Source organism: Mobula hypostoma, chromosome 25 (genome assembly GCF_963921235.1).
Source record: "Mobula hypostoma chromosome 25, sMobHyp1.1, whole genome shotgun sequence".
Taxonomy (NCBI): domain Eukaryota; kingdom Metazoa; phylum Chordata; class Chondrichthyes; order Myliobatiformes; family Myliobatidae; genus Mobula; species Mobula hypostoma.
Genome location: NC_086121.1, coordinates 19,744,408 through 19,767,753, shown reverse-complemented (window position 1 = coordinate 19,767,753; position 23,346 = coordinate 19,744,408). Strand labels below are relative to the sequence as shown.

The 23,346-nt window shown below is 43.0% G+C and overlaps 1 protein-coding gene across 3 annotated transcripts in view; it reads left to right on the top strand.

Moving 5' to 3' along the window:
- The window catches only part of LOC134337882 (segment polarity protein dishevelled homolog DVL-1-like), a 171,036-nt gene that overhangs the window by 41,836 nt on the left and 105,854 nt on the right, over nt 1-23,346 (top strand). For all 3 annotated transcript variants that reach the window (XM_063033197.1, XM_063033195.1, XM_063033196.1), the window contains exon 3: nt 13,946-14,067. In XM_063033197.1, the coding sequence (XP_062889267.1) occupies nt 13,946-14,067 (122 nt within the window). The remainder of the gene's footprint in view (nt 1-13,945; nt 14,068-23,346) is intronic.

Genomic DNA, 23,346 nt, shown 5'->3' with positions numbered 1-23,346 from the left:
TATCCAAATCATGTACATATGTAATGAGTAACAGAAGTCCCAAACTGAACCCTTGTGAGCAGCACTAGTAACAGGGAATTGCCATTCAACAACCATTATCATCTGTTCCTATGATCTAGCCAATTCTGAATGCACTCACCAGCTCCCCTGAATCAGTGGTAGCATAGTGGTTGGCTTGATTGATTTACTGCATCATCAATCACCGATTAGTGTTCAATTCCCACTGCTGTCTGTAATGAGTTTGTACATTCTCCCTGTCACTGCATGGGTTTTGTCTGGGTGCTTCGGTTTCCTTCCACATTCCAAAGGTGTACGGTTAGAATTGATTTTGCTTAGCACTTTTTCCTTTGTAATAGCAATGGCACTCACTCCTGCTCCCTGACACTCAGGAATCTCTAGTACACTGCTAGTGTCTTCCAGGGTGAAGACTGATGCAAAGTCCCCATTGAGTTCATCTGCCATTTCTTTGTCCCCCATTACTACTTCACCAGTAACATCCTCTAGTGGTCCAATATCAGCTCTCACCTCCCTTTTACTCTTCATATAACTGAAAAAACTTTATATTATTGGCCAGTTTGCCCTCATATTTCATCTTTTCCCTTCTTATAGCTTTTTTAGTTGCATTTTGTTTTTAAAGCTTCCCAATCATCCAACTTCCCATCAGTTTTATATGCCCTTTCATTGGCTTTTATGCAGTCCTTAACTTCCCTTGTCAGCCACCGTTGCCTATACCTGCCATTTGAGAACTTCTTCCTTGTGGGACATATTTATCATGCGCCTTGTGAACTATTCCCAGAAACTTCAGCCACCTCTGCTGTGCTGTCATCCCGGCCAATATTCTTCTCCAATCTATCTGGGCAAGCTCTTCTTTCATGCCTCTGTAATTCCCTTTATTCCATTGTGATAGTGATACAGGTGACTTGTGCTTCTCCTTCTCAAATTGCAGTATGAATTCAATTATATTATGATCACTGTCTCCTGAGGGTTCCTTTACATTAAGCTCCCGAATAAGATCTAGGTTATTACACAACACCCAATCTAAGATAACCTTTCCCTTAGTAGGCTCAAGCACAAGCTGTTCTAAAAAGCCATCACGTAGGCATTCAACAGATTCCCTCTCTTGCAATCCAACACCAACCTGATTTTCCCAATCTCCTTGCATATTGAAGTCCCCCATTACAATTACGACATTACAACCCCACTTTTTAAAAAAGGAGGGAGAGAGAAACCGGGGAATTATAGACCAGTTAGCCTAATGTCGGTGGTGGGGAAACTGCTGGAGTCAGTTATCAAAGATGTGATAACAGCACATTTGGAAAGCGGTGAAATGATCGGACAAAGTCAGCATGGATTTGTGAAAGGAAAATCATGTCTGACGAATCTCATAGAATTTTTTGAGGATGTAACTAGTAGAGTGGATAGGGGAGAACCAGTGGATGTGGTATATTTGGATTTTCAAAAGGCTTTTGACAAGGTCCCACACAGGAGATTAGTGTGCAAACTTAAAGCACACGGTATTGGGGGTAAGGTATTGATGTGGATAGAGAATTGGTTAGCAGACAGGAAGCAAAGAGTGGGAATAAATGGGACCTTTTCAGAATGGCAGGCAGTGACTAGTGGGGTACCGCAAGGCTCAGTGCTGGGACCCCAGTTGTTTACAATATATATTAATGACTTGGATGAGGGAATTAAATGCAGCATCTCCAAGTTTGCGGATGACACGAAGCTGGGCAGCAGTGTTAGCTGTGAGGAGGATGCTAAGAGGATGCAGGGTGGCTTGGATAGGTTGGGTGAGTGGGCAAATTCATGGCAGATGCAATTTAATGTGGATAAATGTGAAGTTATCCACTTTGGTGGCAAAAATAGAAAAACAGATTATTATCTGAATGGTGGCCAATTAGGAAAAGGGGAGGTGCAACGAGACCTGCGTGTCATTATACACCAGTCATTGAAAGTGGGCATGCAGGTACAGCAGGTGGTGAAAAAGGCGAATGGTATGCTGGCATTTATAGCGAGAGGATTCGAGTACAGGAGCAGGGAGGTACTACTGCAGTTGTACAAGGCCTTGGTGAGACCACACCTGGAGTATTGTGTGCAGTTTTAGTCCCCTAATCTGAGGAAAGACATCCTTGCCATAGAGGGAGTACAAAGAAGGTTCACCAGATTGATTCCTGGGATGGCAGGACTTTCATATGAAGAAAGACTGGATGAACTGGGCTTGTACTCGTTGGAATTTAGAAGATTGAGGGGGGATCTGATTGAAACGTATAAAATCCTAAAGGGATTGGACAGGCTAGATGCAGGAAGATTGTTCCCGATGTTGGGGAAGTCCAGAACGAGGGGTCACAGTTTGAGGATAAAGGGGAAGCCTTTTAGGACTGAGATTAGGAAAAACTTCTTCACACAGAGAGTGGTGAATCTGTGGAATTCTCTGCCACAGGAAACAGTTGAGGCCAGTTCATTGGCTATATTTAAGAGGGAGTTAGATATGGCCCGTATGGCTACGGGGATCAGGGGGTATGGAGGGAAGGCTGGTGCAGGGTTCTGAGTTGGATGATCAGCCATGATCATAATAAATGGCGGTGCAGGCTCGAAGGGCCGAATGGCCTACTCCACCTATTTTCTATGTTTCTATTACATGCCTTTTCCAGCTCCCTTTGCAATCTCAATCCCACATCTGGCTACTATTTAGGGGCCTATATATGATTCCCATAATGTGTGGTTTTTTAAAACACTTGCAGTTTCTTAAATCCACCTACAAAGATTCAACGTTCTCTGACCCTATGTCACCTCTTTCTAAAGATGTAATTCCATCTCTTACCAACAGAGCTACACCGCCGCCTATGCCTTCCTTCCTGTCCTTTCGATACAAAATATATCCTTTGATGTTAAGCTCCCAACTGTAGCCACCTTTCAGCTACGACTCAGTGATGCCACAACATCATACCGACCAATCTCTAATTGTGCCACAAGTTCATCCACCTTATTCGGAATGCTATGTGCATTTAAATACAGGACCTTCAGTCCTGCATTCTTTGTCCCTTTGAATTTTGCTTCTGTGGTACAATTTAACTCTTTGCTCAGTCTGCCTTTGTACCCACTCACTGGCCTGTCTATCCTTCCATTCATGATACACCCATCATCTACTTTTAAACCTACTGGCTCATCCTCAGTTCTATCATACTGGTTCCCATCCCCGGCCATATTAGTTTAAACTACTGCTAACAGATCTAGGAAACTTGTCCACAAGAATATTGGTCCCCCTTAGATTCAAATCAATCCCCGTCTCTTTTGTACAGGTCACACCTGCCCCAGGAGAGGTCCCAGTTATCCAGAAATCTGAATCCCTGCTTCTTAATCCAATTCTTCAGCCACCTCATCTATTCCCATCCTCAATGTCACATGGCACAGGCAGCAATCCCGAGATTACTACCTTTGAAGTCCTGCTTCTCAGCTTCCTTCCCAACTCCCTGTATTCTGTTATGACAATAAACTGAACCTGAACATGAGGAAATGGTCTTGGATACACTGCACAAATTACACCCCATCCAGGCCTTTGCACTCTGGGTGGCCCAGACAATACTGGGATAATTGAGATTTCCCACTGGCACAGTGCTACTTATACTCACAATTACATGCAACTTCTCAACACTTCTGCTCCTCATGTATCCTGCTGACTGTAGGGTGGTCTTTAAAACAGCTCTACTGAAGTGACCATCGTCATGTTATCAAGCAACACACATAAAAGTTGCTGGTGAACGCAGCAGGCCAGGCAGCATCTCTAGGAAGAGGTACAGTCGACGTTTCAGGCCGAGACCCTTCGTCAGGACTAACTGAAAGAAGAGCTAGGAAGAGATTTGAAAGTGGGAGGGGGAGGGGGATCATTTTGGATCTCCCTCTCCCCCTCCCACTTTCAAATCTCTTCCTAGCTCTTCTTTCAGTTAGTCCTGACGAAGGGTCTTGGCCCAAAACGTCGACTGTACCTCTTCCAATAGATGCTGCTTGGCCTGCTGCGTTCACCAGCAACTTTTATGTGTGTTGCTTGAAATTCCAGAATCTGCAGATTTCCTCGTGCTTGCGTTTTTAAAATCATCGCATTATGTCTACTCTTATCAAAATGTGCGATTTCTTGAGATGTCTGCTCCTCAGGTCCCTGCCGACTGCTGGGATGGTCTATAAAACAGCCCTACCGAGGTGACCATTAACTTCTTATTAGATTAGATTATGAGAACACTCAGTCCTCGTTTATTGTCATTCAGAAATGCATGCATTAAAAAATGATACAATGTTCCTCCAGAGTGATATCACAGAAACACAAGACAGACCAAGACTAAAACCTGACAAAATCACATAATTATAACATAGTTGCAACAGTGCAAAGCAATTCCGTAATTTGATGAAGAGCGGACCATGGGCACCGTAAAAAAAAAGTCTGTAAGTTCTGATAGCCTCATCATCTCACGCAGACGGTAGAAGGGAGAAACTCTCCTTGCCATAAACTTCGAAGCACCTCAAACTTGCCGATGCCACACCATTGGAAGCACCCAACCGCAGCGGACTCAGAGTCCGTCCGAAAACTTTGAACCTCCGATCAGCCCTCCGACACAGCCTCTCCGAGCACCATCCTCTGCTGAGCGCTTCGACCCTGCCCCAGCCGCCGAGCAACAAGCAAAGCCGAGGACTCGGGGCCTTCCGCTCCGGAGATTCTGGATCACACAGTAGCGGTGACAGCGAAGCAGGCATTTCAGAAGTTTCACCAGATGTTCCTCCGTGCTCTCACATCTGTCTCCATCAAATCAGGATTGTGCAGGGCACCGTACTTGAAAGATAACAGACATCACCACCAGAGTGGCCACTGCGAGCTGCGTCACGCCACCATCTTCTCCTCCCGCCTTATGTCCACCCCTATCAATAAAGCAACACCACATTGTCCTGCCTGTGCTGCCTTTCTCTCAGCCACATTTCTGTTATGACCACAATCTTCTATTCCTTGAAGCAATCCACATCCTCAGTTAAGCTACGTGCACTAAATAGATGGAATTTAAAGCTGCACTCCTTTTACTGAACCATGGCTATACTGATTACTCGGCCTACACCCTCTGGTTGCTGCACATACCCTTGTCTTCTCACCGACTTCACTCTCTCAAGTTCCACCCCTCACCGATCTAGTTTAAACCCTCCAGAAGTAAATTTCCCCACTTGATTGCTCTTGAGTGGCTTCTCCCACTTGTATAACCTATGTCATTTCATGCCAATGTGCAAAGTAACCTCTTGCTTTTTGCCTCACTCATCAAAAAATTCTGCAGCTGCCCTGCAATAGCCTTGACACTGGCACCTGGGAAGTAAAACAGCATTGTGGCATCTATTCTGTGGCCACAGAATCTCCTTTCTGTCTTTCTCACTGTTGTATCTCCTATATTTATTGCCCTGTCTCATTGCACCCTGTCCTGATCACAATGAGAAAGACCTGACTGCTGCTGCTAGCCCCTGAAAGAACACCCCCTCATATATATCCAAAAAGATACGTATGTACTTGTTAGTGAGGGGAATGGACAGAGGGAACACTACACTAACTGCTTACTCTTCTTATTTCTCCTGGTGGTCAGCTATCTTTCTGAAATGTGTAACCTGATTTACCCAATCTACCTGCATATTGAATCCTCCATGACTATTGTAATATTGGCCTTTTGACAAGTATTTTCTATCTCCAGTTGTAATGTGTAGACCGCATCTTTACTACTATTTGGTTGGTGGGGGGGTGGTGATGATTCAACACCTGATCCTGTGTCACCTCTTTCTAATGATTTGATTTCATTTTTTTATATCAACAGAGCCACACAAAACCTTCTGCCTACCTGCTTGTACTTTTGATACGATGTGTATCCATGGGCGTAAATCTTCCAGCCATAATCTTCTTTCAGCCACAATTCAGTGATGCCCACAACAACATGCCAATATGTAACTCTGCTACAAGTTCATCTATCTTATTCTGTATACTGCCACAATCAAATATAACACCTTCAGTCCTGTTTTCACCCTTTTCAATTTTGTCCATCTTTTACATTGTAACTCATCCAGTTGACTGCAATTTTTCCCTATCATCAGCCTCTCCTTGCTGGCAGTCTCACTATGCACTGCCCCTGTTTGTAAATCAACTACCTTTTCCTCAGCACCATCATTCCAGTTCCCATCCCCCTGCTAAATTAGTTTAAATCTTCCTGAACAGCTGCCTGCAAGGACGTTGGTCCTCCTTGGGTACAGGTGTAGCCTGTCCCTTTAGCAGGTCGTACCTTCCCCGGAAGAGATCCCATGATCCATAAATCTGAACCCCTGACCACTGCCCCAGTTCCTCAGCCTATTGAGTCAAAGGGGATAACTTCACTCAATTTCATTCGGCCATCACTGAACTATTCCCACAACCTACAGACTCACTTTCAAGGTCTCCTCATCTCATGTCCTCGATATTTATAGCTTATTTATTTCTCTTTCTTTTTGTATTTGCGAAGTGTGTTTTTGTTTTCTTGCACATTGGTTGTTGTTTGCCCTGTTGGGTGTGGTTTTCCATTGAATCTATTGTGTTTCTTGAACTTATCATGATTGTTCGCAAGAAAATGAATCCCAAGGTTGTATGTGGTGATGCATATGTACTTTGATAATAAATTTATTTTGAACTTTGAAGCTTTTTTTAGAAGAGCAGCTCTGACTCACCACAACTGGACCATATTCTCCGCCTCTTCATGCTGAAGCTTCTTGAGGCAAAGCCTCAGGTCTTCACTTTTACACTGATCCACTCCAACCATGACCGCTCCACTTGACCCTAACTTCTTTTTAATGGCTACTGTTAATTTGCTTATTAGTCAATTAACTAACAATTTGGAAATTTGCCTCTTTCAGAATTCTGTTAGTTGAAACTCAATCAGCAAGTCCTGAGACCTACCTCTGAAACTCTCGTGTCTCTTGCTCCAAGTCCTGCTTTCGGTTAAGTAAAACTCACCAGCAAGTTCTACTGCTGTTCATTCCCTGACTTCTATTCCTAGCCCTCTTCACTCTCCCATGTTAAATTGGTATGTTGAAATACCAAAAAAGAGTACTCAGTCTGAAATAGGAGCAGAAATGGCACCAGCATGCAGCTGTTGAACTACTGAGCCAGATTAATGGTTGGAATTGTGGGAACAGAATGTTCTGATGTTTTCCTGGAATTGTCATCTAACATTTCTGAAACACATCTATTGTATGAGAATGACACTGCTGAACATTTTGTTGCTTTGAGTATTGCACATTTTCTCACCACAAGTATTAATGATCAATTGTGGCATTTGTGCTAATCGGGAGATTATAAGACTGTGTTTATGAAGACTTAATTCCAGGAAGCATTGTAGCACATTAGTTGGCCATATTTCCAGTCTTTGAAAGTATAATCTGTGAATATACTTGTAGCTTAGATTCTTTAAGGTTGTTGTAGCTGAAGGTGGTAGTGGGGATAAGCTCCCACAGACTATTAAATGCTCCCAATGGTGTGTGTCTCAGATAGCCTCTGACAACCAAGTCCATCTTCTGGCCTTCACACATGGCTTAGCTACTGAGCCTGGTGGAACCGTTTCTACTGACAGGAAAAGGGGCAAAGGCAGATGTCTGGATCCTTAAATCCACTCACTTTGGGCAGATGGGGTTCGTCAGCCATGGTTGGCAGCTCATCTAGGAGAAGGAAAACTCTGATCTCAAACTTCTGCTGCCTTGCAGGTACTCCCACTGTGTAAATCCTGCAACAAAAGTCCTGAGCTGGAGTCCCTAAGGCAGCTTACATTGAGTTCAAAGTTGACTGGCAACTCCTGCAACACTGCAGATGACAAACCGTATCGGTTGCTCCCATTCCTTCGGGTTCATCAGCTGAATGGAGAGGGAAAGCCTGCTCCACGTAGGCAACAGCTTGCACTCCGTATTGTACTGCCTTGGTTTGTGTGTCACATAGACACCTGGGACACAGCATCCGTGGTCAACCCCAACCAACGGTGGTCTCGATACTTGTAGCCGGGAAGACTTCTGTACATTCTCTCATGGAGCAAGCGAAACTCTTGGAAGAAACCTTTGCATGCAGGGCAGAGTCAGGCAGCTCACAAAAAGGAATATCACCTAGCTTCATTTCTGCTCCGTTCTGTTAATTCTCACCCAAGCCTGTTATTTTCCTGACAACATTTCCTCTTTTGCTCTGTAAATTTGATCTCATCTGTTAGAATATAAATATAAATTTATGAAAGGGGCAGATAAGATAGAGGCAGGAAAGTTGTTTCCACTGGTAGATGAGACTAGAATCGGGATATAGCCTCATGATTCAGGATGGAGATGAGGAGGAACTGCTTTTCCCAGAGAGTGGTAAATCTGTGGAATTCTCTGCCTAATGAAGCAGTGGAGGCCACCTCAGTAAATATATTTAAGACAAGGTTGGATAGATTAAGGGTAATTGGGAAAAGGTAGGTAGGTGGAGATGAGTCCATAGCCAGATTGGCCATGATTTTATTGAATGGCAGAGTAAGCAAGATGGGCCAGATGGCCGACTCCTGCTCCTATTTCTTACATATGAATGCTGGGTCCATTACATATTACAGTTTTAAAACAAAGCAGTAGTATAAAACAAAATCAGTTTTCACCTCCAAAGTGTCAAATGCTCTACTAAAGTTAAGCTACACCAGGAGATAGTAGGACTGACAAAGCTTAGTAAATCAAACATGGTGAGAGAGAGGTAGACAGGAGACTGTTGCACAAATGTTCAAGTTTTTCTGTCTCAGTTGACCCAGGGAGGAAGATCCCAAAAGGGAGAGAGATATTTTGCTATATTTATCATTATTGTATAATATTACTAGGTTATTCGGATTACTCTAGAAAAGAACAGCATAGAAAAGTCAATAGGTTAAATTCTTTATGTAGTCAATAAAGTTTAATGATTTATCAAGTTAGTTATGGTATAATTAATTCTTTCAGTATGGGTGTGACCCTGGTCTGAATGCTTTTGCTTCCTGCCATGTGTTATTATAGCTTTCCAGGCTGAATGCATGTTGACTTTAATTTCATACAGCATGACTTTTGAAACAGCAGAGAGATGAAGGATCTTTTAGTGCGGTCATTGAGGGATAAACATTAACTGGGACACTAGACAACTTTCAAGCAACACACATCAAAGTTGCTGGTGAATGCAGCAGGCCAGGCAGCATCTCTAGGAAGAGGTGCAGTCGACGTTTCAGGCCGAGACCCTTCGTCAACTTTGCTGCTTTTCTTCAGTGGGACTTTTGACATTAAAATGGAAGTGAAGATGGGAGCTCAAGCACAAGAAGGTCAGAAAGCAGGAGGGCAACAGCCAGGATGGAAATGAAGCCTGGAGAGCAATCTGAGTAAATTAGATTAGACTAGATTCAACTTTATTGTCATTGTGCCAAGTACAGATACAAAGCCAATGAAATGCAGTTAGCATCTAGCCAGAAATGCAAAGAAAAGTGTTATTTACAAAATAACTGCGAATAAAAAGTAAGTGCTACAGCACACAAATATAAAAGTACTGGGACATGGGTGCAATACTGCTTAGCGCTGTGATGTGAGGTTCAGCAGGGTCACGGCCTCAGGGAAGAAGCTCTTCCTGTGCCTGCTGGTGCGGGAACTGAGGCTCCTTTAGTGCCTACCGGATGGGAGGAAGTAAAAAGTCCATGGTTAGGGTGAGATGCATCCTTGATAATGCTTTTCGCCCTGCCCAGGCAGCATTTATGGTAGATGTTCTCAATGGTGGGCAATTGGGTGCTGATAATCTGCTGGGCAGTTTTCACCACACGCTGGAGTGTTTTGCGGTCCGATATGGGACAATTTCCATACCACACTGACATGCAGTTGGTGAGTATACTCTCAATGGTACAGCGGTAAAAGTCCCAGAGGTATCCTGGGACAGAGTTGAGCTTTCTTGATGCTCCACAGGAAATAAAGGCGCGTTGTGCCTTTTTGATCAGGATGGAGGAGCTCAAGGACCAGGTGAGATCCTCGGAAATGTAGACACCAAGGAATTTGAAGCTTGATACACGCTCCACTACAGCACCGTTGATGTAGATGGGGATGTGAGTGTGGCTCCTAGTATACCTGAAGTCCACAATGATCTCTTTGGTCTTCTGGGTGTTCAGGACCAGGTTGTTGTTGGTACACCATGCAGCCAGGTGCTGGACCTTGTCCCTGTAGGCCATCTTCTTATCCCCTCTGATCAAGCCAACCACCGTGGTGTTGTCTGCGAACTTGATTATGGAGTTAGAACCATGTACAGGAACGCAGTCATAGGTGAAAAAAGAGTACAGAAGAGGGCTCAGCACACAGCCTTGAGGCACGCCGGTGTTCATGGTGAGAGTGAAGGAGGAGAGGTTGTCTAACTTAACTGATTGGGGTCTGTTAGTCAGAAAGTCCAAGGTCCAATTGCAGAGGGATGAGCTGATACCAAGCTGGCGAAGTTTGGCGATCAGCTTGGAGGGGATCACAGTATTGAATGCCGAACTAAAGTCAATGAACAGCATTCTGATGCAAGAGTTAGGGCTGTCCAGGTGGGTCAGGGCAGAGTGAAGTGCCGTGGAGATGGTGTCCTCTGTTGACCTGTTGATGCGAAAGGCAAATTGATGGGGGTCCAGGGTAGTGGGCAGACAGGATTTCAGATGTGATAGAATCAGTCTCTCAAAGCACTTTGCAATGATGGGGGTGAGTGCAACTGGGCGGAAGTCATCCAGGCCCATGGCAGTGGAATGCTTCGGCACTGGCACAATGGTGGCGATCTTGAAGCTTGTGGGGACAACTGCCTGGGCCAGGGGCAGATTAAAAATGTCCGTGAAGACCCCGGCCAACTGCCCTGCACAGACTCTGAGCACACGGCCAGGTATTCCATCCGGACTAGCTGCCTTCCATGCATTCACCCTGCTCAGGGTGGCGCAAACATCAGAGTTGGAAAGTGAGAGAGGCAGTTCATCAGGTGGGAGATCCGCTTTGAGGGTGACCTCCTTGTTCTCTCGGTCAAAGCAAGCGTAGAAGTAGTTGAGCTCATCAGGGAGGGAAGCAGAGCTGGAAGGGGGCACAGTACTAGGTGGTTTGAATCTAATCTAATCTAAAGCAACATGGAAATAGGCCCTTTGGCCTGACTTGTCCATGCCAGCCATGGTGCCCACCAACCCATTTGCTCATATCCCGATAATCCCTTCTATCCATGTACTTATCCAAATGTCTTTTAAATTTTGTTTCTGTACCTGCCTCAATCATTTCATCTGGCAGATTATTTTATATACATATGCAGAACCCACTGCATGAAGAAGACACATATTTTCCCGCTGACTCCAAATTCAGGCTTCGTGGTATGGAAGAGCACCAGAAGGAGTGGAACCTAAGTTCAGTGGTTCTGGACTAGATCTGAGGCCTCAGTCTGAGAGTATGGTTTTGAGTTAACTTTGCTCATTGAGAATAATAGGGGTTGTATGTTTGGATAAATCAACCAGAATTCCCATTTCTGATCTCTGTTCACCGATTGGTGGACGGCTCAGGTGCTGTTCTTGTTCTTGATCTTGCACCTTCCTTCTAGGTCCAGTGGCGTGCGCGCTGTGGTGAGAATTGGAGTTTGGCTGGCATCAGTGCATAGTGATGTACAGAATGTACAGTACCTCCACCCCTCCTCACTGTGTCTCCTCCAAATGCCCCTTCACAGCGTTTCTCCTCTACCCCCATTGCCACGATATTGACTGCACATCGTGTCTCCACTGTGCTGTCCGAAGCAATAACATCTACCGCCGTCTCTTGCCCTTTATTCACAATGTGTTTCATTCGCATCCACTCTTCCCAACGCCTCCCTCTGCCACATTGTGCCTTATTTGTGTAGTGGATTGAAAATTATTTGGTTTTGGTGCCAAAGAGAACTCCTCACTTATAAAGTTTGGTGTTTTGTTGCTGTAACTGTTTTGAGGTTTTTTGAAGGTAACCACAAATATGAAATTCATTCCTGGGTTAAGGCTTAGTGTGCAGATCCTTCTGTTTGCAGTTTGTCTGAGAATCTGAGAACTAGAAGTGACATCACTAAGCATATTTTCCCTTGCCCCCCACCCCATCTCCACTCTCTCTGTGATTCCCTGGTCCACATGTTCCTCCCTACTTGTCTCTCTCCGAGCACTTATCCCTGCAAGAGGAACAAGTGCTACACCTGCCCTTCACCTTCTCCCTCACCACCATTAAACGCCCCCAACAGTCTATCCAACTGAGGCGATGCTTCATCTGTGAGTTGGCCAGAATCATCTACAGTATCTGATGACACCGGTGTGGCCTGCTCTACGTGGATGGGACCCGATGTAGGCTGGGGGACTATTTCGTCAAGCAGTTTTGCTCTGTCCACCACAAAAAGTAAGATTTTCTGGTGGCCACCCATTTGAATTAAACTTTCCATTTCCATTCCTAAATGTTAGTCCATGGCCACCTCCACTGTCATACTGCGGTCACACTTGGGGTGGAGGAGCAACACCTCATATTCCGTCTGGGTAACCTCAACAGGATGACAAGAACATCGATTTCTCTAACTTCTGGTAATTTCCCCCCTCCCCCTTCTCTCTTCCATGCACCATTCTGGCTCCCTTGTTACCCCTTCTTTTCTCCTCACCTGCCCATCACCTCCCTCTGTTGCCCCTCCTCTTTCTCTTTCTCCCACAGTCCTCTGTCCTCTCCTTTCAGATTCCTCCTTCAGTTCTTTACCTCTTCCACCTATCACCTCCCAGTTTCTTACTTCATCCCTCCTCCCCCACCCACCCATCTTCCCCCTCACTTGGTTTCACCTATCACTTGCCAACTTGTACTCCTTGCCACCCCCAAGGTATTCTGGCTACTTCCCCCTTCCTTTCCAGTCCTAATGAAGTGTTGTGGCTTGAAACAACAACTTGTTTATTTCTCTCTTCATAGATGCTGCCTATTATGAGTTCCTCCACCATTTTGTGTGTATTGATCAGGATTTCCAGGATCTGCAGAATCTCTTGTGTTGAAGTGTGTGATGCTGATTTGTTTAATCTTAACAGTAGGATGGAAAGTCTACCACCCAGCCTCTAAGACAATGTCAGCATTGGTTGGGTGGTAATACTTCCAGGAGAGTCCCGTTCAAAAGACTTGATTACAAAATTAATCTGGCATTTCAAGTGTTGGGCTAAAGGAAGATGTAAGCTTTCAGATGAGACATTAAACCAAAGAAGTAAAAGTTTCAATGAAATTCCTTAAAACATACAGAAATTCTTCCAGGATCTGAGCTGATGCCTGTCCTTCAACCAGAGTCATCATACTGTTTATGAAGCTTGTGGTGTTCAAATTGTGCTGCTTTTCCCTTATTATAACAACCATTGTGACTTAGCTGTATATTTTTCTCCTCTCAGTATCAGAATTAATTTCTTATCTGAATTATCTTGTCCCTTTAAATTCTTCTAAAACTTATGCATATCTCATTATTTTAATGATCAGATAATAATCATTCTGGGGAGAAGAGTTAGGCTATATTTGTAAAGTTTTCTCCTTCTCCCAATTCTTCTCTATCATTTGGTTGGATCTTTAAACACTCATGTTCCCCGTAGACATCCAGTTTGGACATGCACCATACACAAACTCGGATTGTCAGGTCTGGTTGTCAAAGGGTTTAGTTAGTTCAGTCACAGTTTTACCCTTCACCATGTAATATGTGAGATTCATGTAGAATAAAATTTTGGTTGCTGCTATTTTCAGAGAGACAGAATTTAATGGAGTGCATGCTGCAGTTTCATTGAGCATTAATTGTTTCCTATTTCACTTTCAGTCTCCAAGAAAGTTGCCTCCCTTTATTCCCCACCCCACCTACTCTCCTTGCACCCAAGACCAGGTTTGCTGCGTTCTCATTGTTTCTTTAGTAGCCTCACCCTCCTCAGGCTGTCTTTGTCTCTCTCCACAGTTGGTGCTGGCTGAAGGTTCGGCTTCTGACGGAGGCTCACAGTGTGCAGAGAGTCAATCAGAGCTACCTCCCCCCATCGAGAGGACGGGAGGCATCGGCGACTCCAGGCCACCATCCTTTCAGTAAGAATTTCTTTGTTTGAGTCCCAACATAGAGCTCACTGAGTGGAGAAACATGCCAGCATTGCCTCTTCACAGTCTGATATATTTCGAACAAAGGGAACGACGACCATAGAGTTTGATGACCAAATCATCAGATACTGCAACTTAACTCCTTTCTCCACTACTTCTGATATATCTGATCCCATTCCAAGTTCTCTAATGGGTAAATGGTTTGCAGTGCAGACTTATAAGCCCATTCCTATTCTGACATGTCTGTTCATGGCTGCCTCTACTGCCGTAATGAGGCCAAACTCAAGCTGGAAGATCAAAAACTCATATTCTATCTGGGTAGCCTCCAACCTGATGGCATGAACATCAATTTTTATAACTCTCAATAATTTCTACACTCACTCTCTTTTTTTTCCTCTATTCCCCATTCTGGTTACGATCTCATGCTTCTCCTCATCTGCCCATTACCTCTCTCTGGTTCCTCTCCTCCTTCCCTTACTTCCATGGTCCATGTCCTCTCCTTTCAGATACCACCTTCCGCAACCCTTTATCTCTTTCACCTTTCCCCTTCCAGCTTCTTACTTTATTCCCACTCCCCTCACCTGGTCTCACCTATCACCTGCCATCTTTGTCTACCTTCCCCTCCAGCTTCTTCCTTATTCTGGGTTCCGTCCCCTTTCTATCCGGTTCTAATGAAAGGTCTTGGCCCAAAATGCTGATTGTTTATTCCTCTCCATAGATGCTTCCTGACTTGCTGTGTTCCTCCAGCATTTTTGTGTGTATTAATCATCCTTTTAACCCTTTTTTTTTGAAGGGATTAATTCTTACAGGGATTGAAGTCTCTCTAATGATCTGAATGTTCTGGCCCTCAGTAGGATTTAGGTTATTTTTTCTCTTGTAGGTGCTGACTTTCCCTGGAATATAGTTCTCTCCTATTCTCATAATTTGTTGCATGGTTCTAATAATCCTATGTTTTAGTTTCCTCATTATTTTGTGTACAAATATTGTGTAGCTTGATTTAGACCTTTATAAAGGATGGGCTGAGAGCCTTGTGTCTTGTCATAGTCACTGTAAATGCTCTTCCTCATAGCATTGTGAGAATATCTTGTGCTTCGTGCTGTCTGTTGAGTGAAGAGAAAAGAAAAACAGACTTGTATGACCAATGAACACTTCTCGAGCTTCCAGTTGGATACAAGTATCAATTTTAACCGATGTTTCAATGACAAACTCTTCCATCTTCATCAGGGATGATGCCTGGGCATGTCAAGTCTAGTGGTATTTATACTCCCATCGTCCGTCCCTCCTGATTGGTGAGTCCTCACCCAATCAGTTTTCTGCTCTCCCACCTTGTTTATGATCAAATTCCAGTTCTTACTTAGAGTTAGACCTTCGTCTTTGTTAAAATTGTTTTCCCCTAGTTTTATTTCAATGGCTTCCTTCACCAGGCAGTTCCGAAAGCTGTTGGCATGGCACAGCTGTGCCTTTTCTAGACTAGATCCCTTTTTTAGACTTGTATGACCATTCACAAGCTTAGAATGTTTTAAATTACTTGGCAGTAGCAACCTGAGAGCTGTTTCCCCTTGGAATAAGGATAGGATTTAATGTTCATACCATCTCCCTAAATTGCCCGGATACCTATTCTCGGGGTGTTGCTTGTTTAGTATTTGGACTCTATGGGGAGGGAGAGCACATACCTGACTATGGAGTGCAATGTTTGTACAGTTTGATAAAAGATTTTTAAAGGAAGTACAAAAGAGGGACCAGCTCCAAGGGAAATGGTTGAGGTATGAGTGGGTGAGGAAAGTTTAATACTTAAAATCAAAATGGGAAAAGATCTGCAAATTGCAGAGATACCATTGCTTTTTAAAGGAGGAAAGTTATGAATTAAGATGGAGCAGTAATTAAATGACACCAAGCTTTGGTTGGACAATGCCATTTTAATATGCTGAGGACCTCACAGCTTTGGAAGAAGTAGAGTCAGAGATACTGATGGAAGAGATTTGAATACAAAGTACTCTTGCAGAATAACGTGAGGGTAGGGGCTGTTGTTGGAGCCAGCTGTTCTTGTTCTTGTTCCTTCTCCCAGGCCAATACACTGGTGCATCCTGTGGAGGCACACATTAAAATTATTGCAGATGTGAATTGATAAGTAGGTTATGGTGGGGTGGGGTGGGGTGATTAAGTATGGCGATTATCTCTTTTCTCTCTTGAGCTCATTAGCTATTGTGGCATATAAGAACCTAAGATCACACTAAGGGTGTCTAATGCAAATAGAATCAAATTCCAAGTTCAGTCATTGACTTTGGCCCAATCAATAGGTTGTGTGTTCAGAGTGCAGGACTGCAGAGATGTGATGGCCATCTTTCTAAAACAATAAAGCAGACACAGAAGTTGGTGGGCAGCACAAAGGTACAGCAGCCTTCTAGTTTCAGTGATCTAGTTTTAATCCTCACTTCCAGTAGTATTTGTCTGGAGTTTGTATGTTCTACCTACATCTATGTGGGTTTCTACTGAGTGCTGTATCCCATACCTAAAGATGTATAGATTGGGATGTTAATTGGCCTCTGTAAATTGCTCCTAGTGTGTAGGTGAGCAGAAGAATCAGGGAAATAATGGGATTGGTGTAGGATTGGCATAAATGGGCATTTGATTGTTACAAGAACTCTGTGGGCTGAAGAACTTCTGCCTGTGCTGTATGACTCAAATCAATAACACATGCCACTTATTAAAAACAGATAATACAGGAGCTGTTGGTTAAAAGCTGGTGAAGTGGGAGGTTAGTTGTTCGTGGAGCTGTGATGTGCAGATGCATTTTCTACCATAAGACAAAATTGCACTTTGGACTTTATTTATGTGACTTCGTACACTGTCTAAGTATAACTTATAACAACTTAGTTATAAGCAAATGCAAGTTATTTCTATCAAAATGTAAACTTAGTTTTGTTAAATATTTGATAAGTTACTGTGCAGGAGAATTTTTTTTTAAAGTTGTTTCAAAGCAATTGCTTAAATTTACATCTGCAGCTTGTCCTCTCGGAGAGCAATGTGTCTATGAGACAGATGGGAGACTTTCTTGTACTGCTATAAACTGTGGGAATTAATTATCCATGGCTGAGTCATTAACTGAACACATCCAATCAGTAGCTCCTCCCAGCTGAGAGCCTGCCCATGCTATTTTGGATACAGTACAGTGTACTGCTACTTTCAGCTACTGACCTGGATCTTCCTTGCCATCGTAGTTCGGTAGAAAAATAAGAGTCCAGGAGTCATTCAGCCCAGGTTCACTAGCTGGTCTTTATTCTTGAACGGTTCCACAAGGATAGACGCAGGTGGTTGCCCAGTTGAGGTGTGTACGCAGGCGCAAAACAAAAGCCCAAATTTGAAAAGAAAATGTAAGAGAAAATTGGTAGCTCAGGTTGGCTGCATGCTCCCTAATTAATGAATTGCACACTGAAGCCTTGGCATTTAAGGAGTTACAGATATGTCTGCAGGAAGTACAACCATTTGCGTGGTTAAAGGTGTGTTTATTTTGTTTGCTCTAGGCTATTGTTTCCCCCTGCTGTGTTTCTTAGGGTACTGCAGCCTATACATGCGGGATTTGAATAGGATATATACTTGTTTTTGAATTTGCTTCTTGTGATGGAAGATGTAAAATAATCAGTTTTAGCAGTGTCACTAACTTGTTTACTGCTTTCCCATGACCCACCTGACAGACATTGTCTCTACAAAGTTCCTACCTGATTGCGTGGACTACTGAGAAGATCATCAGGGTTTCTCTTCCACACATTACAGATACTTATCAGGACCCTTAACTTTGTCAGTGATCCCTCCCATCCATCCAACAATCTCTTTGACTCCTTACCATCAGCCAGGAGATACCCTAGCTTTAGGGCAAGAACTGTTAGGATGGGAAACAGTTTTGTCTTGTAAGACTACTGAACTGCCTGCCACCACCCAGGTCTCATCATGCATGAGGTGTCAATAGTGCTATACAGTTAGCTTTTTACCTTGTGTCGTGAATGTATTCTATTTTGAATTATTTTTGCTAATATTACTGTATGTGTGTGAGTTATATGTGCTGTGTTGTGCACCTTGGTCCGGAGAAACGTTGTTTTGTTTGGCAGTATAAATGTGTATGGTTGAATGACAACAAACTGAACTTGAGCTTGATATTGGTTCCTGGTCTGTCAATTCTTCGAACTTGCATTCATTAGTAAACTGGGACCTCACAATGTAACACTTTCCTACAATCTGCTGCTTCATTTCTGGGCCCCTTGAGTCAGTCCTCATTGGAGGATCAGAGGTGGAAAGGGTCAGCAACTTTAAATTCCTCAGTGTTATTATTTCAGAGGACCTTTTCTGGACCCAGCATGTAAATGCAGTTATGAAGAAAGCACATCTGCCCCTACTCTTCCTCCCTCACCACCATTCAGGCTCCTAAACAGTCCTTTAAGGTAAGGCAGTGCTTCACCTGCAAGTCTGTCAGGGTCATTTATTACATCCAGTGCTTTGGGTGCAGCCTCCTGTATATTTGTGAGACCCAGCACAGACTGGGGGAACACTTCATTGAGCATCTTCGTTTTGTCCACTGCAACAGCCAGAGAATTCCAGTGGCCACTCATTTCAATTCCACTTCCCATTCTCATACTGGCATGTTTGTCCGTGACCTCCTCTACTGCCACGATTAACCCAACCACAGGTTGGAGGAGCAACGCCACAAAGTCTGTCTTGGCAGTCTCCAATCTGACATTTCTGATAATAACTCCCCTCTGGTCCTCTATTTCGTTTTCACTCATTCTGATGAGCTTAGTACCCCTTTTCTTCCCCTTCCCCACCCTCAGACCTGCTCATTGCTGTTAAGTTTTGTAATTCCAAATCACAAAAACTAAACACGGAGAGTCCGGAATGCGAGTCTAACTTTGTTTATACCCTAAGTGAGGCATGCACATATGACGTGATGTATAATAATTTGTTGAGTATGTCCACAAGAAAATGTATCTCAGTTGTATATGGTGCCATGTATGTACTTTGATAATAGAATCTATTTCAAATTTTGACGTATGCCATTTACATATTTTTCCATACCTTTATATATAATCCACAATGCATTATGTAAGCAACAAAGAATACTTAAACAATATATTTACAATATTACTCAGCTATTACTGAAATATTAAATACACAAACATTCCACCATCTTTAGCTATAAACTCCAACTCAATATAGACATAATATGCTATAAAATACAACTTCTATATCCACAGCATAATAAATTTTAAATTGTTCCCATTCAGGCCTAAAGAGTTAACCGCTGTGGAGGCTTTCTTATTCTTGTCGCTTAATACCTTTCCTGATTGGGAGTTGGGGGGTGTGTTGTCACCCCTGCTTGGCAGGTGAGACTTGTGGCTGTAGCCATGGTGGTTTTAAGAATTGACCCTGGGACTGCCGGTCGTGGTTCTGACAGCTTTGTACACCTTTCTCCAAGATGCTCCATCTGCATTTCCTTGATCAGTTGTCCTCTTGAATTTGATTTTGTAATTACATCCTCCGTGAAACAGAGCCCATCTCTGCATTCATGCTGCTGCTGTTAGTGGACCGCCCTTCTGTGGATTGAAAATGGACACCAGTGGTTGATGATCAGTAACGAGGGTAAACTCTCTCCCATACAAGTACTGGTTTAAAATGTTTGCGCCTCAAACCAGACTCAAGACCTCTTTGTCAATCTGCGCGTAATATTTCTCTGCACCTGTAAGGGAACGTCATGCAAGGCCTATGGGGCATTCAATTCCATCACTCATAATGTGACATGACTGCACCTATACCATAAGGTGAGGCATCACAGACAAGCTTCACCGGACAATGTGGATTATAATGTGTGAGTACAGTGTTTGACATCACCATTTCCTTTACCTTTTTGAAAGCCATCTCACACTGTTTTGCCCAGTGCCATTTCTTCCCAATCTGTAGTAATGAGTTCAAGGGGTGAAGTACAGTAGCCAGGTTTGACAGGAACCTGTTATAGTAATTGACAAATCCTGAAAAGAACCCCAACTGTAAGACGTACTTTGGCCTTGGGACATCCACCACTGCTTGAATTTTCTCAGCACCCTTGTGTACTTGTGTAATGCTTGAGGTGTGACCACAGCAAGTGATGCTGGGTTTAAAGAATTCACACTTTGCCTCATGCTCAGAGCCCATAATCTCCTAATCTTTTCAACTCTGTTTTGAGATTTTGGAGATGTTTCTTGTCATCCTTGATGGTAATAATTATGTCATTGAGGTAACACTGAATGCCTGAGCAACCTTGTAACACCTGGTTCAAAGCTTTTTGCCAGAATGCAGATACAGATACTACTCCAAAAATAAGCCTATTGCAGCGTTTAAGCCCTTTGTGAGTGTTTATGGTGAGAAACATTTTTCAGGTGGGTCTCAGTTAAGTCCACTTAGTTGAACTGTGTTTTTTTCCTCCAGAAAGGTTTGGAAAAATATCCTGTATTCCTAGGCAGAGGATATAGGTTTACTTTCAGTATTGGGCTGATGGTGACCTTAAACTCGCTGCAGATCCTGACAGAGCTATTCTTCTTGGCTGTTAGGACCACTGGCGATGCCCATGGGCTCTAATCAACCTTGGAAAGAATCCTTTCAGCCTCCATGCGATCTGGCTCACTGACTACATTATCACAGATGGTATAAGGGACTTGGATAGGCTTTGTAAAACTTGGGTGTGGCATTTTTATTTAACACTATTTTATCCTTTATGTTTAAATTTTCCAGTGCCATCCTTGAACACCTCTGTGGCGTCATACATTACCTTACTTAATTGCCTTTTGGTTGACTCTGTTGCAGTGGATGTGGCATGCAAATGGTGGAGGGATCTCCACTGAAGTTGTAGTTGGCTCAGCCAATCATGGTCCCACAATGCTGGCCCTCCTGTTTTCACCATATGCAAGCCCAATGTGCCCTGTTGGTTGTTGTATTTCACACTTCAAATGTCATTCCCACAGGAGTTATCTTCTCTCCAGTATAAGTTCTTAGTTGGATATCTGCAGGTTTCAGTTCAGTGTCTTTGAACTGCCATTCAAACTCATTCTGTGGAATAAATGAAACAGCCAACCAGTATCCAATTCCATTTTAATTAATTTGCCGGTCTCTTATCATGTAAACTATATTGCTTGACTATTGTTAGTTTTCACATTGAAAATCTCAAGGCTACTGAGACCTGTGTTACTCATTACTATCAGATTTTTCAACAACGGCATGCAGATTAGTGCTCTTTTTGAAACTGCAACTTGCCTTTTTCTCTTCCCTGAGCAGTCCTTTTATTTTTGTCTGCCTGCATGCTCTTTGTATGTGTCCTACTTTTTTGCAATTTCTGCAAGTTTTGCCTTTAAACTTGCATTAGTCTGCTGTACGTGAGTCCCTAACTCAATGGTAACACAATTTGTTTGGCCAGGCCAGTTTCTGTTCAGATGTTGCAATTTTGCTCATGCTCACTTTCAATCCTGACTGCAACTCAACTGTGGCTCTGTCTGCTGTTTCCATTGTTACAGATAAGAAACTGCTCTTTTAAATATGAATTGTGCTTCGGTTAGATTCCACCTTTGAGTGCTTTCTTGTAAGATTGTACAAACTATATGATCTCTTAGTGCACCATTAAGCTCATCACTGAACTAACATTACGCAGACATCTTCAATTCAGTCAAGTATGCTGAAATGGACTTCCTTTCCTTTAGATCTCACTTATAAAACCTAAAGTGTTCTGCAATCAACAGTGGTTTCGGTTCTAAATGTTCCTACATTACTTTTATGTTATCAGCAAAGCTCATTTCGCCTGGTTTGGTTGGAGCAGTCAAATTTCTAAACAAACTGTATGCCTTTGAACCCAATGCACTCAGCAAAATTGGCACCCTCTTCTCATCTGCTATTCTGTTTGCTTTAAAACACTACTCCTTTTGCTGAGTGTACAATATCCAGTTTTCTGTTGTGTCATTAAACATGTCAATCTTTCCAATGTATCCAGCCATTTCTGATCTTTTTTGTATGATTATTACCACCAGTATTCACTGTTTATGAACCCATGAATTATTCTTTTTTCTGCCTCTTTTAACTTTATTGTCTTTTGCAAAGAAAATGTGCTGCTCTGAAGAAAAATAAAGTGCTGCCCTTTTTAAGCTCAAACTTCTCACTGCACTTTTTTAAAAACTCTTAACGTCCCGCTGGGCTTCAACAGGTAGGCAGTGGTCTTGAGTTCATTTTTTTTAAAAACCTCGTCACCACTGTTATATTTTATAACTCCAAAACATGAAAACTAATTGAAAGGAAACATGGAGAGTCCAGAATGCAAGTCCAACTTCAAGTTTACTTTAAGCAAGGTGCACGTATATGATGTGGTGCATAATAATGTTTGCCCTTTACTTACTTTTACATATAACCTGCAGTGCATTATGTAAGCAACAAAGAATGCTTAATCAAACAACATATTTACAATATTGCTCAAATATTACTGAAATATTAAATATACAACAATCACCTCCCTTCTTCAGCCCCTTACTTATTCCACCTATCATTTCCAAGCTCCTCTTATTCTCCTTCCCCACCTACCTACCTCCCCCTCACCTGGACTCTCCTATCACCCTCCCCCCTCCCCTCCACCCCCACCTTTTTTTTATTCTGGCTTTTGCCCACTTTCTTTCCAGTCCCGATGACGGGTCACTGCCTGAAATGTTAAATGTTTATGTCCCTCCATAGATGCTGCCTCAGCTGCTGAGTTCCTCTAGCATTTGTGTATGTTGCTTAAGGTTTCGATAATCTGCAGAATATTTTCTATCTCTGCTTATCCAAATGCTACTACCTTCTGTATTCTACAGTTACCGGGTACAATCCACTTCCATGCCTGTGGTCTTTTTTTGAGCCTGAACAGTGACTATTACCTTGTGATGCAGTTACATAAGTCACCAGATGTTTAACAGAGAAAAATAGGTACACCATCCCTGGATTAAGGGAGAAAATTAGAACTGGTGATCAAAATTGGGCTTGTAGGGATTTAAAATGGGAATAAAGCCAACAAGGATTGATAAATGGCACAAAGGAGGATTTAGAAAGTGTTTCCAGTGAAACCAAAGGAACTGAAGATTTGGCCACCAATGAAAGAACTAGGGGCAAAAGTTTGGGAAGTTAAGGAGTGTGGTAAGTGTAAGAATAGAAGGATGCTCAGACCCTGATGAAGACCATCTGACCTGGAATTCACAGTGAAGTGCTGAATGAAAGATAGAACACCTGTTTTTCTTGAAT